Genomic DNA, 18,394 nt, shown 5'->3' with positions numbered 1-18,394 from the left:
CGAGAGAATAAAATCCTTTGGTATTTGCTTGCCAACTTTAGTTGACTCCACAGTGAAGATCGAGGACAACTCCTCCAATTAATGCTAAGGGAGTCTATTATATTCAATTTTTAATTAGAATATTCTATTCGGCTCTCTATTATATATTGCTTTGGGTTTCGGTCCAATCTTTTACCACCAAAATTAATAAATAAACTCAGTTGCATCATGATGCGCATGGCAATTTTATAATATTTACCGGAAATATAAGAATCATGTTGCAGGAATGACACTGTTCATTCCTGCAACAAGGATACGGCGTCGTATCCTGATTTTAGTTTGACTTTTTTTTTTAAGCGTGAGACCCACACTTGATTTATGTGTGTAGGAAAGTGCTATTATCATGTCAAATGACAAAAAGGGAACCCAATATTTATAGGGGTGAATCAGATCTCTTATTATAGAATATTCTGCAATAATTTTTAACTATATACTTTTGAGAGTATATAATTAAAATATTAAAGTTATTTTTTTTTTCTCTTCTCTATATCGGCAATTTTAATATTTTAATTATGCATTCTCGGAAGTATATAGTTAAAAAATAGTTACAGGACCAAAAATTCATTCTTACGACATGACAAACTGATTTTCCTATTTATATTAATAAATTGAAATATTTTATACTTTGTATTTTATTTATCACTTTGATATTTTCTAAATAAATAATAATTTAAATTAAAATAAAAAATATTCGTCTCACTCTTAAAATTAATTTCCACATTCAAACATTCATTAAACCTTTTAAACTATTAACATAATTTTATGGTGAAGGTTATATTTACAAATTTTTTATTTACAAACTATATTAAGTATGACCGGTCATACTTCAATCAAGAATGTATGACCGGACATACTTAGAGTAATTTGTAAAAAAAATCTGTAAACGGATCTTTCTCCTAATTTTATAGGCTTAACATGCACCGACTTATAATTTAGCCTGGGGATGACACTTATGTTATTTTGAAATTACATGCATCAACATTATAACAAAAGCAAAAAAGAAATAACAGTTTGACACCAATCATGCAAAAGCAACAAAACCCAAATGCCTGTTCATATCATTGCAAAGAGTTAACAAAAAATGTTTATACTAAATTTATTTTTACGGTTTACTTTAGAGTAGTACACCACATAACATAAAAATGCCTTTTCAAACAAGTTTTTTTTAATGAATTTAAAAATGTGTTTAGAAATAGAAATCAAACAGGTCTTTAAACTCTGTTATTTTAACTGAAGAGACATGTCAAAGTGCATGTAATTATTTAGAGTTTGTTCAGTTTAACTTTTTTTTTTTAGTTTAAAAACCACTTAAAAATCAAAATTTTAAAAAATTAAACTATATCTATTTAGCCATTATATAATTTTCTTAGCTTAATTAATGGTATTTTAAAACTAAATTTATAAATAAATTCGTTTGGTAAAATAATTTACATAAGTTAAAATTTTAATTAAAATTCTCAAAAAATATATATAATTGAAAATCTCTTTATATATATGAATGATAATGGAAACTTTCTATATTATTAAGAAAGTTTTAGGGATTAATGTTTCTCATGTTGTATGAGATAAAATTATCACTTGCACACATAAAAATATGTGGGGACACATGAAGAGAAGAGAGAAAAATAAAATATGGGCCCCAAAAATTTTATCTGCATGTAGGAAATAAAATTATTTTATACAATATGAGAAACACTAATCCCATAGTTTTATATAAATAAATATTGTTTAAAAAAAAAAACCAAAAAAAAAAAAAACTTAGCTTTCAAATTTTTTAAAAACAAAAATATATATTTACATATTAACGTATAAATAATATGTTTGCAAATATTATTAGGATTATAACTTTTATATTAGTAAATTGAGTATTAAATTTTTTTACGTATAAACTCTTTTTGTTTATAAATTATTTCATACAACTTTCATATATGAGAAGGTACGTAAGCAATTCATTCAGATAATTCAAAATACATAATCTACCACAATATAAGTAATTCATAATACAAAATCTACCAAACTGGGATCGAGCAATGAGAAAAGTAGCAAGGATGCAATGCCACGGTAATTTCATATTTTGATGGGAACAACCCGCAATGGTATAGCCTTTTGTAAGGTAATACCAAATATTTCATCCATGTCCATATTCTCTGATTCCAAACCATCTTCAAGCTTCCAATCAAAAGAGTTGATTAATGAGCCTAACATCAAGAGCAACATCCTCGTAGCCAACAGTGTGCCAGGACATATTCTCCGACCACCACCAAAAGGTGTAAGCTCGAAATGTTGGCCTTTGACATCAATCTTAGACTCTAAAAACCTTTCCGGTAAAAATATATTTGGACTATCCCATGTCTTTGGATCCCTACCAATTTTCCACACATTGATTAGCACTTGAGCATCTTTTGGGACGGTGTAACCATTGATGTTGACATCTCTCGCAGCTTTTCGTGGAAGTAAAAATGGTACCGGCGGATGCAAGCGGAAGGTTTCTTTAATTATTGCTTGTAAATATGGGAGTCTAGCTATGTCTGACTCTTCAATGAGTTTGCCTTTGCCAATAGTTTGGTCAAGCTCTTGTTTTGCTTTTAACATGACATTTGGGTTATGGAGTAACTCAGTCATTGCCCATTCTAATGTTGACGTTGTTGTATCTGTTCCCGCAATAAACAAATCCTGCTCAACAAAAAATTATTAGTAAGAAAAGAATCTCAACAGTTGTAATATTGAAACCAGAATTGCTGATAAAATATATTTAGGACACCAAATGGTATTAGCTCAGTTGTCACATGGGAGCTAAGTAGGTGGGGACGAGAGTATGTGTTCAAATCTCTCCAATAAAGCCTTAATCCTCGACCTGCCCCGAATCAGATTAGTTGCGAAACATGAACCGATTGGAATATTTTTTTAAAAAAATATATCTAGGACAACAATATATACCATTATAGCTACGTAAAAAATCACTCCCCGTTAAACCCGAGTGTGGGGGGAAGAAATTCTTGTACCTAATCTTACTCTTGCATAATTACAAAGAAGCTGTTTCCTGGATTCGAACTCATGACGTTTCAATTAAATGCAAAAAAAAAAAAAAAAAAAAAGAAAGAAGAAAGGAATTAGGAGGAGAGAGGAGATTACGAAAAACAAATGTTCAATGACTGTATTGTTCATCAACTTGTTCTCTTGACAAATGTTGAGCAGAGCGGCTAACATGTCGTTACTGGCATCAAAACCGGTGCTGGACCTCTGCATAATCCTTTGGTTAACCAAACGATTGAAGATGGTTAACACCTTGTTGGTGTTGGTTGACTGGTGCTTGAATATTCTCTGTGGGTCAAACATCTTCAACACAGGAAAGTAATCTGACAAGTTTGGTGTTCCAACAAGTTTTGTGATATTGGTCACTAAATCCTTGAAATCGAATGCGTTACTTGTAGAGTGAACCATGTCCTGTGAGAATATAGTGTTGGACAATAAATTTATGGTAGTCTTGAAAACTGACTTGCCAATTTCTACTGCTTCACCGATTTGGCTGCTTTGTTGGATTTCATTGATGAGTTGTTGAACTATCTTACGCCTGAGGTCTTTGCTGCCATCAAGAGTCTTTTGTGACAACAATTCAGTGCTGCATATTTTCCTTAACTCTCGCCAAAGAGGTGACACGGGCATGAAGGCCAGGCCATAGGGTTCGTGGTTGCAAATTGTTACTGAGTGGGGAACGGATCGATTTGAGAAGAATTGGTCATGGGTTTGAAGCACCTCTTTGGCCATTTCTGCTGAAGAGATTACTACTGTGGTTATTTGGCCTAGCTTTAACTTCATTACAGGGCCATGCATCATAGCTAGCTTGGCCAAAGATTGGTGTGGCTTTTTCCCTAGTTCAATGAGGTTTCCAATGATGGGAAGAGGGGAAGGACCTGGTGGATGTTTTGGGTTTGGTTTTGATCTGCCTCTTACAAGCAGTGAAATTATGCAAATCAACAGGAATAGCAGTATACAACTACTCACTGACTCCATTTCTGGGTGCCACAAGAGAGTGAGATCCAGAATTAGACTACCAGGGCTATTGGTACACCTTACCAGTGAGTCAGTGTGGTAATCAATTTATGAAGGATACTCATTCCACAAGAAACTAGCTCACGCACATGCCTACTTGTAAAAGATTACTTCTTTTATTTTTTGGAGCCGCTGATTAACTTCTAGAATGTCCTCACGTGGATGTTGAAGGATGATCTCAGATGAGTTTGATCTTTTGTAGAATGGAAGAACGTGTGTCATTTTAAACAATCTAAAGTTGTCTCATTCTAAAAGAGGGAAAGAGATACATAAAATAAGATAGAGTTGACAAAAAAATAAATAAATGTGTGGATCTCATCTCTTTATGAAATGAGAGTGAAAAAATATAAGTCGTGTTATTTTAAAGGATAAACATTTTTTTCTTTCTAAAATAACAATATTACTTAACTAAGAATTGCACAAATAAATATGACATCTTTTAAAAAAGAAATCGACTTTAGATTTGCTTGCCAACTTTAGTTGACTCCACAGTGAAGATCGAGGACGACTCCTCCAATTAATGCTAAGGGAGTCTATTATATTCAATTTTTAATTACAATATTCTATTCGGCTCTCTATTATATATTGCTTTGGGTTTTGGCCCATTCTTTTACCACCAAAATTAATAAATAAATAAACTCAGTTGCATCATGCTGCGCATGGCAATTTTAAATATTTATAATAATAAATTAAAATATTTTATATTTGTAGTTTATTTATGATCACTTTGATATTTTCTAAATAAATAATAATTTAAATTAAAATAAAAATTATCCATCTCACTCTTAAATTAATTTCCGCATTCAAGCATTCACTAAACCTTTTAAACTATTAATATAATTTTATAGACTTAACATGCACCGACTTATAATTTAGCCTAAGGATGATTATGTTATTTTCAAATTACATGCATCGACATTATAACAAAAGAAAAAAAGAAAAAACAATTTGACACCAATCATGCAAAAACAACAAAACCCAAATGCCTGTTCATATAATTGCAAAAAGTTAATAAAAAGTGTTTATACTAATTTTTTTTTTACGTTTTACTTTAGACTTTAGAGTAGTACATCACATAACATAAAAATGCCTTTTCATTTACAAAAAAAAAAAAAAAATGCCTTTTCAAACAAGTTTTTTTTTTATAAATTTAAAAATGTGTTTATAAATAGAAATCAAACAGGTCTTTAAACTCTGTTATTTTAACTGAAGAGACATGTTAAAGTGCATGTAATTATTTAGAGTTTGTTCAGTTTAACTTTTTTTTTAGTTTAAAAACCACTCAAAAATCAAAATTTTAAAAAATTAAACTAAATCTATTTAGCCATTATATAATTTTCTTAGCTTAAAGGGTATTTTAAAACTAAATTTATAAGTAAATTCGTTTGGTAAAATAATTTACTTAAGTTAAAAATTTAATTAAAATTCTCAAAAAAAATATATAATTGAAATAGACTACCAGCCCTATTGATACACCTTACCAGTGAGTCAGTGTGCTAATCAATTTATAAAGGGTACTCATTCCACAAGAAATGAAAATGAGAGTAAAAATATTTACCCATATAAATGAAGGGAAAAATAAATCTTATGTTGTAGGAAAATTCTAATATCATGTCATAGATACATCAAGTATAGGACCCACCTATTTAAAAGAAACAAAAAACAAAAAAATGAGTGACACACCTTTTTATGATGTATGTAGGAAGGCTTTGTTTTCTCATGCAACATGAGAAAAACCAACTCCATAAATGAATGAGAATTGTTTATCTCATTTAACATTTAACATGAGATAAACTTATTTTTCTACACTCACATGCATAAGAGAGATGAGAGAATAGAGAAAAGAGACACCACTCAATATGTATGTGTTTGAAAATTATTTTATCTCATGTTAAATGAGAAAATAATTCCCCATAAATTATGAGTCTATTGTGTGCAATGTTATTAGAGATAAATCAAGTGGCACTCATATTTATCTCAATGCTCGGATGTTACATACCCCTTTTCAGCATGTTTTGTCCTCACTCACACGTTTTCTAGGAAAATTTCCTAAGAGGTCACCATCCCAAAATTGCTCCAAGTCAAGCACGCTTGACTATATATGGAGTTCTTCCGTTCCATGATACCGAAAAAGTAGATGCATCTTATTATTATAGGTAGTACATATTAAATCTTTTAAGTCATTCTCAACTGTACAGTCTCATACCTGCACAATTTCTGGATCTTTCTCTTTCGGGTGTTGATTCGACTCATTCATGTACCCTTTAAGCTAGAAACATGCCAGGAGCCGCTCCTTGTCCGTGTCCTTTCGCACCAGCGATCACTCCCCGTCCTCATCAGCGCCCAAGATGTTATAAAGATAGACTCCATTAAAACCACAAGGTAAGTTTAGCTGTACAAACACTTATACACACTCAAAGCCACTATTTTGGTGTAGTGTTTGTTGAAAATCGATACACACACAAATCAAAAAACGAAAAGAGAAGAGAGATTTGATATAGAGATTTATTCTGGTTCACCCAATGTAAACTATGTCTAGATTGTCTGTACTATATTTACCTCTACTGTCACTCGTTACAAGTCACTAGATTTACAAGAAAATATAAATAGGATTTAGAAAACCCTAACAGGCAACCATAATTATTCATGAGCCCAAACTCAAAGTACTAAATAAAAGAAAATTACCATATGACAATGGTAAGATATTTAGATAAGTTATATTATATGTATTCAATTCCCACTTGTGTTAAAAAAAACACACACACCAATAATATGATTAATTAAGCTTTTAAGTGAAATAAAAACTCACAAGCTTATACACACGTGGTTCTTGAGTCAACAGCAGTTTATGAATCAACAGGCATGCATGTGATCGGCAAAAACAAATAATTAAATTGTTTAATTTTGTTGTATTGTGTGAGAATCTTTTAGACTATGTACTCAATATTAATATATTGACATATTGTTAAAAAGAGTTATACTTTTTAATGATATCAGAGTCTAATAAATTGTACACTTGTTAATAGATGCTAATCTTGATTGTTTTCAATAATTTAAGTATTTAATAAATTAAAATCTTGTTTACCAATTTTTTTTTTATAAAAATCGTTAAATACAAAATTCGATTACTTATAATGAGTACAAAATTAACTTACTATGTAAATTGATTCTTTCTTTATTTTTTAGCATTGAAATCAAGTTATGAAATAATTTAATAATATACAATTATATAAAGTATATAAAAAAATTGCGCAAACGATCAAAATTAAATTAATGAGTATAGATTCATGTCACGTGTTGATTTTCTTTTTTATCTATAATTTATACGTGAGGTGTATGCCACTTAATAATTATTTTACATATAAGAGAAGTTTTTTTTTTTTTGATACATACGCATAAGAGAATTTTATTGTAAGGGAATATCACAAGCATCACCATTTGTGTGTTTGGAATGTAAACAAAAACAATTATTTAATTGTATGTGAGATATTGTATAAGCTAAATTACTTACCTATATAAAAAAAAGAGAGCTAAATTACTTACCTCAGTGATAATTTAAAATGTAATTTCAAATTGTCTAGTATTAGAGATGAGCCAATTCTTATCTAATAATATTAAAATAAATTATACGATTTAATTTTTAAAATCTCATAAATTTCAATGATTTAAATTTAAAAAACCCTTAAAATATAATAAAATTTATCAAGATTTGATATGACTTTAAATAAATAAATTATATATACTTAATGTCTTTTTTATTTTACCTTTTACACCTAATAGCCAAGCTGTAAATGTGATATTTTTTTAAATTAATTCAAATTTACATTTTTATAATAAATTACACTCTTAAATTTATTTATTTTTTGGTAATCTAACGGGATTAAAAAAACACACCAAAGAGAAAATTAATTCAAAGCAATCTTGTGAAAATTACAAATCAAAGAAAAATCAGCCAAATAAAGAGGTCAAATACCAGGAGGTGGGGTAGAAAAATACAAAAATTATTCCTCATGAATAATCTAGCAAGTACTTGTAGACCCGGTCCCCTCAACTATTACTTTCTCTAAAACATGAACCAGGTGAATCTCTCAATCTTTCTACAACTATGCTTGAATACGAGTCACCAGGCAAGACTCTCGAGCTGTTCTTCCATTTCTGATGAGTAAATTGATAACAGAGTTTGAATCACTTTCTAATACGCAGCGCCTCCAATCTCCCGTCCAAGCAATTTCTAGATCTTTGAGGACGCTCATAATTCAGCAACTAAAGTTGAACAATGACTAATATGCAAATCCTTGTCTCCATTGAGCAATTCAAATTAAATGAAATAAATAATTTTAATTCAAATTAAGTGACATCTTTTTTATTATTAAGGGGAAATTATATAAAATCACATTTTAATTAGGGATAATTAAAACAATTCAAATATATATTATTACATCATAATGTGATTGAATATATTTATTCATTTTAGAATAAAAATACCCTTATCTTTAAATTATTACACCGCCGTATAGGCTATGGCCACCTATGAAGCACCGACACTTCAAAAACTCCGACGTGTTTTGTCCGACACTCCAATACTTCCCGACACTTCAACGCGCATTATAGAAACTCAAAAAAAGATTCAAGAGTTGCGATGTATTTTTAGTTCTAACTATTAGATTTGTTGGATTATTATTGTCATTTTATTGAATTTAATATAAATATTTGTGATATCTTATATTTCTTTGCAAAATTAATGAGTATTATAAGTTTAGCTTTATTTTTTGTTAAATTATTGAATATTAAATATAATATACGCAATATAAACTAAAAAAAATATCAAAACATGTCATAATGTGTCAAAATCTAACATTATTTAGAATTAATATATCGAAAAATCGTGTCGTATTGTGTCTCGGGTATCGTTTCGGTGCTACATCTCTCGCACCTTCGCTGCTGGCTCCCAAATTCCCAATCAAACCAGCCACCAACACCATCAACGATTTTTATTACTTATTGCTCCAAATTAACTGCATCTTACTCTCTGTTTGAAAGGTGGTGGGGTAATTACCAAAAAAATAGGTGGAGGGTTCACCAAAAGTGCTTCATTTCCAAAAGTTTTACTTATAAAAAAGTAAAACTCATGTAAGTAAATATAATTCTTACCTGTATCGGTTAAGATAATTTTAATAAGATTTGGTTGAATGATGGCCTCGAAATGAATTTCAAAGGAGTTAAAAGTCCCCAAATACATGTTGGAGGAGGGGTAATAAATTTTAAACGTGACTAAGTCTCGATTTGAAATTAATTTAATAGTCAATTCAAATTTCAAAGAGTTGAAACTCGTGAAAATACCATTTGACTAGCCTCAAAAAATAATTAGGATCATTATAATACACACATATATATATATTCTTAAACCTTCTTTTCAGCCAAGATGCGTGCTTTATATATTTTCAGCAGAATTTATCATTTCATTTTCTATTTTTGTCACCGTTTTGTAATCTTACTCACTAGCTTAAGTTTTTGAGTTGAATTGATTTTTTTTATATGATATCAGAGCTTCAGTGACTAAAAAAATCATGAATTCGATCTTTATCTTCCCTTACTTTCTAGTGGAATTAAATAAGACAAGGTAAAAAAAAAAATTGGGCCTGTGTAATATCCACGCTTCAAGCTCAAAGGACTCTTGTGTGAGGGAGTGTTAAAAAATAATATAAACTATTAAAAAGAGACATGTCTAATGCCTTAAGGTTTTGGGTTGAAGTGGTTCTTTACATGGTATCTGAGTTTCGGTTTTAGGGGTTTGATACTCACCGCCTCCCATTCTTTTATTTTTTGGATACAAGTAAGAATTGAACACATGACAAATATCTGTATCCTTTATTTTATTTTATTTTTGAGTTACCCAACCCTAATTGATTACCTCTTTGAGGTGAGTTGGCTGCCCCATTGTCCCAACAAGCTTCGGCTCTTTGGACTGGCTATGAGACTAATCTGGAGTGCTGGACGGGTCAGAGATAGAGATATTTAAACCCCTACCAAAGTGGCAAGTGAGAATCGAACCGAAGTCCTTTATTTTCTAATACTCAGCTCCCTTACTACCTATTGAGCTACCGCCATTTGATAAAAAAATTATTTTATTGTTTTGCATTACGAGAATATCTTTGGTATATCAAATGTATCGAACTCGATACATTTTTTTTTCCAAATTTGAAAAAAAAATCACCATTTTTTAAAAATTTGTATCCTTCCACATTGCAAAATTTTCCACATTGCAATTTTTTTAAATTTGAAAAAAGATATACCGAGTTCGATACATCTAATATACCATAAATATTCTCATGAATTATATGTTATTTTCTCGCTCGAAAAGTACACAATACGATTTGTATGTTCTGAGGAAAAAGCAACAGAGGTAGGCAGGTGGGAAATTTCTTTACTATTAGGGGGCGTTTGGTAGAGGAGAAGTTTTTTTATCCAAAAATCACGATTACTGGAAATATGTTAGGAAAATGAGTTTTCTAGGAATGTTACAAAAAAATTGTTTGGTAGACCCAAATATTACCGAGAATATTGACTAAGTTTTCTGAGTCTATGTTTGGTTGATGTTAAAATATTGTTGGGTAACATCGGTTGAATTTACCAAAAAAACCCTTATCATTCTAAATTCTCTCTAACTCTCAATCAACACGCAGTGAGAAAACTCCTTCTGCCTTTGTCGGTTCATGGCATTGTGTTTGCTCCCTACGCTCCGTGGTGGCGGTTGCTCCGAAAAATAAGCTTCGTTCACATGTTCCTAGGCATAGCCATGTGAAAGGACAGAAAGGGAGATGAAATTGCATTGTACCTGTGATACAGAAGTTATTTCATCCAAATCCAAGTGAACACCAACCAATGGCGGAGCCAGCCTCTGATTTTAGCCCGGGCCAAAAAAAATTACATATTAAATATCAAAGATTATATATCAAAGCAAACATAAAGGCACTAACATTTTCGGTAAGAATTTCAAACATAAGAATTGTATTTTCCTCCCACATCATAATAAGTAATGAATCAAGCATTTCCCTAAGGATATGAAAACACACAAATATAATAATTATAGGTATAATAACATTTAATAAATAATTTAAAATATAATAAAAAATTACACACCTAAAATTGTAAGCGACGCTCTTTTAAATTAACGAATTCTTCAAGGATCGAATCTGTAGTAAAAGTTTCAGCAATATCTCTTTCAACATACACAACCAAATTATTTGCAAGAAAGTCATCCTCCATTTTGTTTCGAAGCCTTGTTTTCACAATTTTCATTGCTGAGAATGCACGTTCTCTACTTGCTGTTGAAACTGGTAGCGTTAAGATAAGACGAATTAGTCTACCAACCAAATGATAAGAATTTGACTTTCCTGTCTTAGCTAATCCTTGGCACAACTCAAAAATTAAAGATAAATTTTGAAGTTCTGGATGTTTTGGGATGTCCTTGTGGAAATGCTTCAATTGACAATTCAAATGAATTCTCTCTTGCTCAGAAAAATCAAGAGGATAATATTTCTCTGCAAGGCTACAAATATCATCAACATTAAATGCTTTGTAACCATTCTTCGGATCTAATGAAGAGCTAAGTGATAAGTTCCATTGTTTGCTCAGTAAACCTTCAATTTAATTCTTGTAATTGAAAGTCAATGGTTGAATCAAAGATATCAAAATGATAGTGATGCTCAATAGTTATTTGATCATGTTGTCGACGGCCACGACCTTCAATATATTGAGCATTAAGATCTGGAACATCTATTTCATGAAGCTTAGAGAAAGTAACAACATTTTCAAGTATTCTTTTCCAACCATCATTTCGCAATTCTTGAATAAGTTCCTTTGTACTTGAAACTAATTGCATAGAATTCAAAATATCTTGAGATTTTTGTTGCAATGCTTGACAAAGAATTTCAGTGATGCCCATGATCTCCTTCATCAAAAGTAAATTAAAGATAAACTCAAAGGAAGTGATCATCTTATAAGCTGCAGTAGCATCTCCTCTTTGAGAGTAATTTGAGCCTTCGCTACGAATGTTTTCAAGTACTGAACATGATTCATTATACCCTCGTTGAAGACTGCATATAGAATAAAAATGAGAACTCCATCTAGTATCACTAGCCCGCTTTAGTGTACCTACTTGGTTAGAACCTGTACCAGTTTCAAGCTCACCAATAGTCTGCGAACGTTCAAATTCAGAAATTTGGGCAGCTTGGAATTGATCATGATGTTTAGAAGATGCAGTGATAATATTAATGATGAAATTCAAATTCTGAAAGAATTGATAAATAGAAGAAACTTCCTTAGAGGCAGCAATCAAAGCTAATTGTAATCGATGAGCAAAACAATGCACATAATAAGCACAAGGACATTCATTAAGAAATAATGCTTGCAATCCATTCCATTCACCACGCATGTTACTAGCACCGTCATATCCTTGGCCACAGATATTCTGGATATCAAGGCAATGACGTGAGAGTATTTTACTAATAGCATTTTTTAGTGTCATAGATGATGTGTCTTGAACATGATAAAGATCAAAAAATCTCTCTTTTATGAAACCATCTTTGTCAACAAATCTCAAGCCAAGAGCCATTTGTTCCCTTTTAGATTCATCATGTGCTTCATCCACAATAATACAAAACTTAGAATCCCCAATTTCTTTGCGAATATGTTTTCGCACTTTATTTGCTAGAACATATAAAATATCCTTTTGTATTTGAGGTGAGGTATACTTGGCTGTCAATGGAGCATTCTTTAGAACAACATCTGCAACTTTTTCATTGTAAGATGTCAAAAGTTTGATCATTTCAATAAAATTACCCCTATTTCTTGAATCAATAGTCTCATCATGCCCTATAAAAGAACTTCCTTGAAAAGAAAGCCAACGAGTAACATCAATTGAAGTCTTAACACGCAACCTGTTTTTTCAATTTGTTGGGAGCTTTAAGCATGCATAACTTTATCAATATGGAAAGACTGATTCATTAAGTCTACACATGAGATGAGTGCATTAGTATGTTGTGAACAAGGATCATCTCCCATGTGACTTATAAAAACACAATCCTTTCCACTATGAACTCTTTTCCAACTATTAAAACCTTTGATTGTGAATGTATCCCAACCGTGTCGCCCACCGACCTTTGTATTGAAAAGATAGCATGGTAAACAAAATGCAGCATCTATAGAAGGTGAGTACTCAAGCCACGAAGAAAATTCTTTGAACCAAGAAGCTTGAAAACGTCGAGGATGCTTTTCCTTTGAAAATGGATAAGAGCATTGAGGTTGATATGGCCCAACTATTAAATAAGCTCTCCGTATCTCATCGACTTCATTAGCTGAATATTCCCAAATTGGTTTACGTTTGCCTGGATCATGTTCAAATTTTTTATTTTTGACTGTAATAATGTCATCAGTATGTTCAATTCTACGACACTTGGAAGGAGGTTGCTCATGAGAAGGTGCATCACTTTCAGAAATTATGTTCGTAGGAGCATCACTTGATTCACTTTCAGAGACTAGTTTCTTTTTAAAGAACACATCTATACTTTTCTGTTTATCCTTACCCATACTTTTCAACAACTACCTGAATCAGAAAACACACCGAATACAAAAATATAAATTACATTTAACTAACATGACTAAGATTAAATACTATAAAGAAAAACTCATTCTTACACATTTTTAATAAAATCCTAGAATAGTGGCCTAAATATCTAATTCTTCAAACTTAGAATTGTAAAATAATATACTTCTTAAAGATAGTAAGAATGTAAAACCCAAAAATAATAGATAAGCATATGCTATCTTAAGGACATGACAAACCTGAAGACAATTATAAGATGCTATCCGAAATTTCTTCTCAGCATTAAGTACCCTAAACACTTCACTAACATCAATAAGATGCTTCCTTTTCACATACCTGAATCATTAAAATTAAACAATAATTAACTCACAAGAAAACATAACAAGTTCATATTAAAAAGTACAAATAAGCTAAACCAAGAGTTTATATAATTTCATCTCCATGTAACTTGGCTGATGACTTACACATAAAAATATCTGTCATGTGCCCATTGTCCACTAATAGATGATTTAGTTCTCCCAAAACAAAAAAATTAGAGTACTTGATAGTTATATGCTAGCATTAGAGTACAGTGAGAACCTGGAAAGCACAGACACCAATTTTTTTTAAAATTTGCGTGTCGGACCCGTGTCTGACACGGACATGCTCGGACACGCATCCGACACGCGGTCAACTCTCCGACACGTTTTTCCGACACGCAGTCAATTTTTTCCGACCCGCGGTCAACGCTCGGACACATTTTTTTTTAATCTTAATTTTATTTTGTTAACTAAATATAAAAAAAATAATTTATAAATTAATTTTTTTCTATTATGAAATTTGACATGAAAAATTAACAAAGTACGAAAAATTATTTATATTTATATTTATGTTATGAAATTTAAATATTTGATTGATTATATGACTTATTATGAACTCTTATATGTATTAAATATAAATTATATTATATATATTAAAAATCTTATTTAATATCAAAATGTGTCCCAACATGTCGAATATGACATTTTTTAGAATTAACGTGTTAGCGTGTCGTGTCGTGTCCCGTCTCCGTCTGCATCATAGTGAGAACGACAACATTGGAGTACAAATGTTGAAATCTTGTTTCCTTTTGTAACTTTATAGTTATATGCTAGCATAGTTTTCGGTAGGTTGTATGATGTATAAAGGACAATAAATGTTCCTTGGTTATTATATTCAGACCCCTTTGCAAAAGAGATTAGGAATAAATTGATTCAGTTCTAAATTTTCTCCCGTCTGAACTGCAACAAGAAAAGGTCTATATTGGGCCACTTCTGAATTATATCCTAGTTAATTAAATTAATGTTTGTTAACTATAAAAAAAAGGACCAATACCTTGAGGGAAGAATGCAGATATATAAATCAATATTGGGTATCTGATAAGTGACCAGTGTGACCAAAATGCAGATAAAAGGACGCCATACATTAAGGACAGAGCCAATTTTGAAGCTGCCTATTATCTGCTCTTTTGACACTAGACAAAGCAAAGGAATATGTGCAAAGGGGATTTGGACTGACTGAAGAACATTAAGCCACTCATTCAGAACATCTAAAATATAAAAAAATAGAGTTAGCATCATCCAATCCAATCCATTTATATATACTTTGTTGATCAAGTTGTTGTTCAAAATGTTCATAAGTCTTCAGGCAAAAAGAACAAACAGAAACAGAGCAAAGATGATAATAAGGTCGGTTTTTTGGGGGGGGGGGGAATTGAAATAATAAAAATTCCTAAAAACTTGTTGGGTTAAAGGTAGGAGCCTTAGCTTAGCTCAATTGGTAAAGAGAAAAAAGCTGAAGATGGGAAGAAGAAAAAAGCCATGATACCGAGAGAGAGAGAGAGAGACCAGTTGACCTTAGAAGTTAGAATAGGGCAAGAGAGAAGGATCATCTTATAGAAGAAATATAAATTAAGAGAGTCAATGAGTGATAATCTTATTATAGATTTTTTAATCTTATTAAATATTTTTAATTTTTTTTGAATGCAAGGTGAAATTGAACACATAACTTGATACAACCTACTCAAATCCTTCATCAAATATATTTTAATATTAGCCCGGGCCAAATTAAAATTTTAATCCAAATCAAATCATAATTAATTATATAATTATATATAATAAATAAAATTTGTTAAAATTTTGTCCGAGTCCAGACACCCCAGCCTTTACGTGGCTCCGCCACTGACACCAACACACATAGTCAAGTTTCACTTAAGGAAAGCAGAAAATCCATATAAAATCAAAGCAACAAGAAAAATTGTGGGAACGATGAGTGTGAGAGTGAGAGTCAGAGAGAGGCATGAGAATGATGACTGCTGTAAGAAGGATTTTTTTGTCCAAAAAATTAGTCAAGATTTTTCCAAGAAACCAGATTTGGGAAATATCACATAATTTGTGGTATTTGTTGATGGTGTTTGGATGAATATTTTGCACTACATCCAAATTTCTGTCAAAACTGGAATCATGGGATAAATTTTGGATTACTTATATCAAATATAGATATATTACAATCATGGCATAGCGGAGACTAAAAAAAAAAAGAAAAAAAAAAAATCATGGCATAGCATTTTCGATGCTAATCACTAATCCTTCACAATCATGGCCGGCACAATCAATCCCTTTCGTTTTTTCCATAGAACTTGCAACATAAGAATTAAATAAATTAATGTAGCTTTGTCCATAATTTTACTTTTATTTTTTACAAATTTATTCTTAAATTAGATCTAGTTATGTTACTTTGTCCAGAAAAAAAGAATATGTTATTTTATTTTGTTGGTCTTCATATAAACAAGCGCGGACCTACATGGGGGCGTGCATGGGCGGCCGCCCCCCTCTAAAATCTGAAAAAAAATGTCTACATCCCCAATAAAATACATAGTATATTTCATTTTTCATAACTGGTGGGTTACTTTAGCAAAACTAGTATTGTGTGCCCTTTGGATCTGAAATGAGTTGCATTGATTTCATCTTGTTGACGATCAGTACAGTCTTTTTGTTCAAAGCTTTCGACTTCACTTTCTGAGTCTCCTTCTTTTGCTTCATTTGATACCCAAAATCTGTTAGCATGAGAAATAAGCTTGATACCCATTTTCCTGTTGTGAGTATTTTCACTTTCTCTTTGTAAAGTTTTGATCTTTTTGTAGTTTCATGCTGTTCGAATGCTCAAAAACCAACAGAAACTGAAAGAAAAAAAATGGGTATAAAATAATTATAATTTGCAATAGTTTTCGGAATTTATTTATTTAGCTTTATGGTGCATGATAACTGAAGTATATGGGTTTGTAGTGATGTGGGCATTATGGAACTTTATGATGTTAGTTTTAGGTGCTCGCCTAATTTGGGTTCTACGAGCTTCCCCCTCTTTTTGGATTTATTTTAGTTATGTAATTATATTTGTTATTAAAATTATTTAATGGGTGCATCTCTTGAGACCGCTGTACATGTTTTTTGGTTTAAGATTGTGATCTTACTTTTCATTCTTGACATGGCACATGGCAATGAAGTAATTTGTGTTAAATTCGTTAATTTAGTATCCTTGTTAAATTATATTTTATTTAAAATTCTATAAGTTAGATTTGTTAAATTTTTGCCCCCTTTCATATCATTTTCTGGGTCCGCCACTGCATATAAAGTTCATAATTTAATTTTGTTGTACAATTTATAAATTCCTACGAATCAATGCATATTTAAAAGATACGCTTTTGTGTTGTTTTATGGTTTTGTTTTCAAATAGGTTATTTTTGGCATTTTCATTTATTGAGGGTATGTTTCACATTTTATATAATAAAACCATTTTTAACACTTAGGAGATTAAATGATAAATTATGAAATCAAAATGGATGTAAACGATAAGTTTGAAAATACAAGAGATAAAATAATAATCATTGTAATCACAGTAAGCGAAAATAAAGTTTTCCTTTATTAAAAAAATCTAATTATAGAACGTTCTATATAATTTCCCTAAACAAATAATACAGTAAGATATCGCTTCACCAATACAAATGAGCGAATGGCATAAAATGTAAAAACTTTTCAAATGAACTAATAGTTTATTATTTCGCGTTATAAAATTTAAATTTATGAGTTAATATATAAAATCAATCATCCAATGAATGTAGCTCAGTTAGCAATACAAACTGAGTAGATAAAAAGAGAATCCGAGTTAAGTCTCGACTCGATATTAGCTTCGTAGCTAGCTCAAAGAGTTCAAACCTATAAAGATATTGAGCGCCGACTTGTCTTAAGAGGTCATTATGGTTGACTCAGAAGCACCGACACACACATTTGGAAAAAAATAATGTGTCGAACACGTGGCCGGCACAAACATATTCTGACACATGTGCGACACTTGATCAATATTTTGGGAACGCAATTAATGCTCCAACACGCATCCAACAATTTTATATTTCTTCGGAGTACTTCAATAATTAGAAAATGTGAATCATCTAATTTTTATCTTACCCGTCCTTTTAATCTTCAATGCCACTTTAGTCACATTTATTAAAGTTTGTGATTTGATCTAAAATTATTTAATTTTCTATATTATTTTTTTCTATCACTTACCTTTTATGTGATATCTTTTATCGAAATCCACCCTTAATACCATGGGATATGTTATACTTATCATTATTTTTTCCTACAATCTCTTACTATCTATTTTATAATCGTTGAATTAAAATCAAAT

General features: G+C 31.0%; 2 protein-coding genes across 2 annotated transcripts; both read right to left on the bottom strand.

Moving 5' to 3' along the window:
- Positions 1 to 2,106: 2,106 nt before the first annotated feature.
- On the bottom strand, positions 2,107 to 4,050 carry LOC133287040 (geraniol 8-hydroxylase-like). Its single transcript, XM_061484590.1, has 2 exons — positions 3,172 to 4,050; positions 2,107 to 2,712 (listed from the first exon to the last, which is right to left on the bottom strand). Exons 1-2 carry the CDS (start codon positions 4,048 to 4,050, stop codon positions 2,107 to 2,109), a joined length of 1,485 nt encoding a protein of 494 aa, XP_061340574.1.
- A 7,179-nt stretch (positions 4,051 to 11,229) lies between these two features.
- LOC133287039 (uncharacterized) lies at positions 11,230 to 16,798 on the bottom strand. The gene is made up of 5 exons (XM_061484589.1): positions 16,620 to 16,798; positions 13,933 to 14,029; positions 13,209 to 13,689; positions 11,833 to 12,978; positions 11,230 to 11,729 (listed from the first exon to the last, which is right to left on the bottom strand). The coding sequence occupies exons 1-5, from the start codon at positions 16,796 to 16,798 to the stop codon at positions 11,230 to 11,232; spliced, it is 2,403 nt and encodes an 800-aa protein (XP_061340573.1).
- Between the last annotated feature and the right edge of the window lie 1,596 nt (positions 16,799 to 18,394).

This window comes from Gastrolobium bilobum, unplaced genomic scaffold (assembly GCF_033153095.1).
Source record: "Gastrolobium bilobum isolate Gb01-03AN ecotype WA unplaced genomic scaffold, APGP_CSIRO_Gbil_v1 utg1487, whole genome shotgun sequence".
Lineage (NCBI taxonomy): Eukaryota > Viridiplantae > Streptophyta > Magnoliopsida > Fabales > Fabaceae > Gastrolobium > Gastrolobium bilobum.
This window is presented reverse-complemented; position numbering and strand designations above follow the sequence as displayed.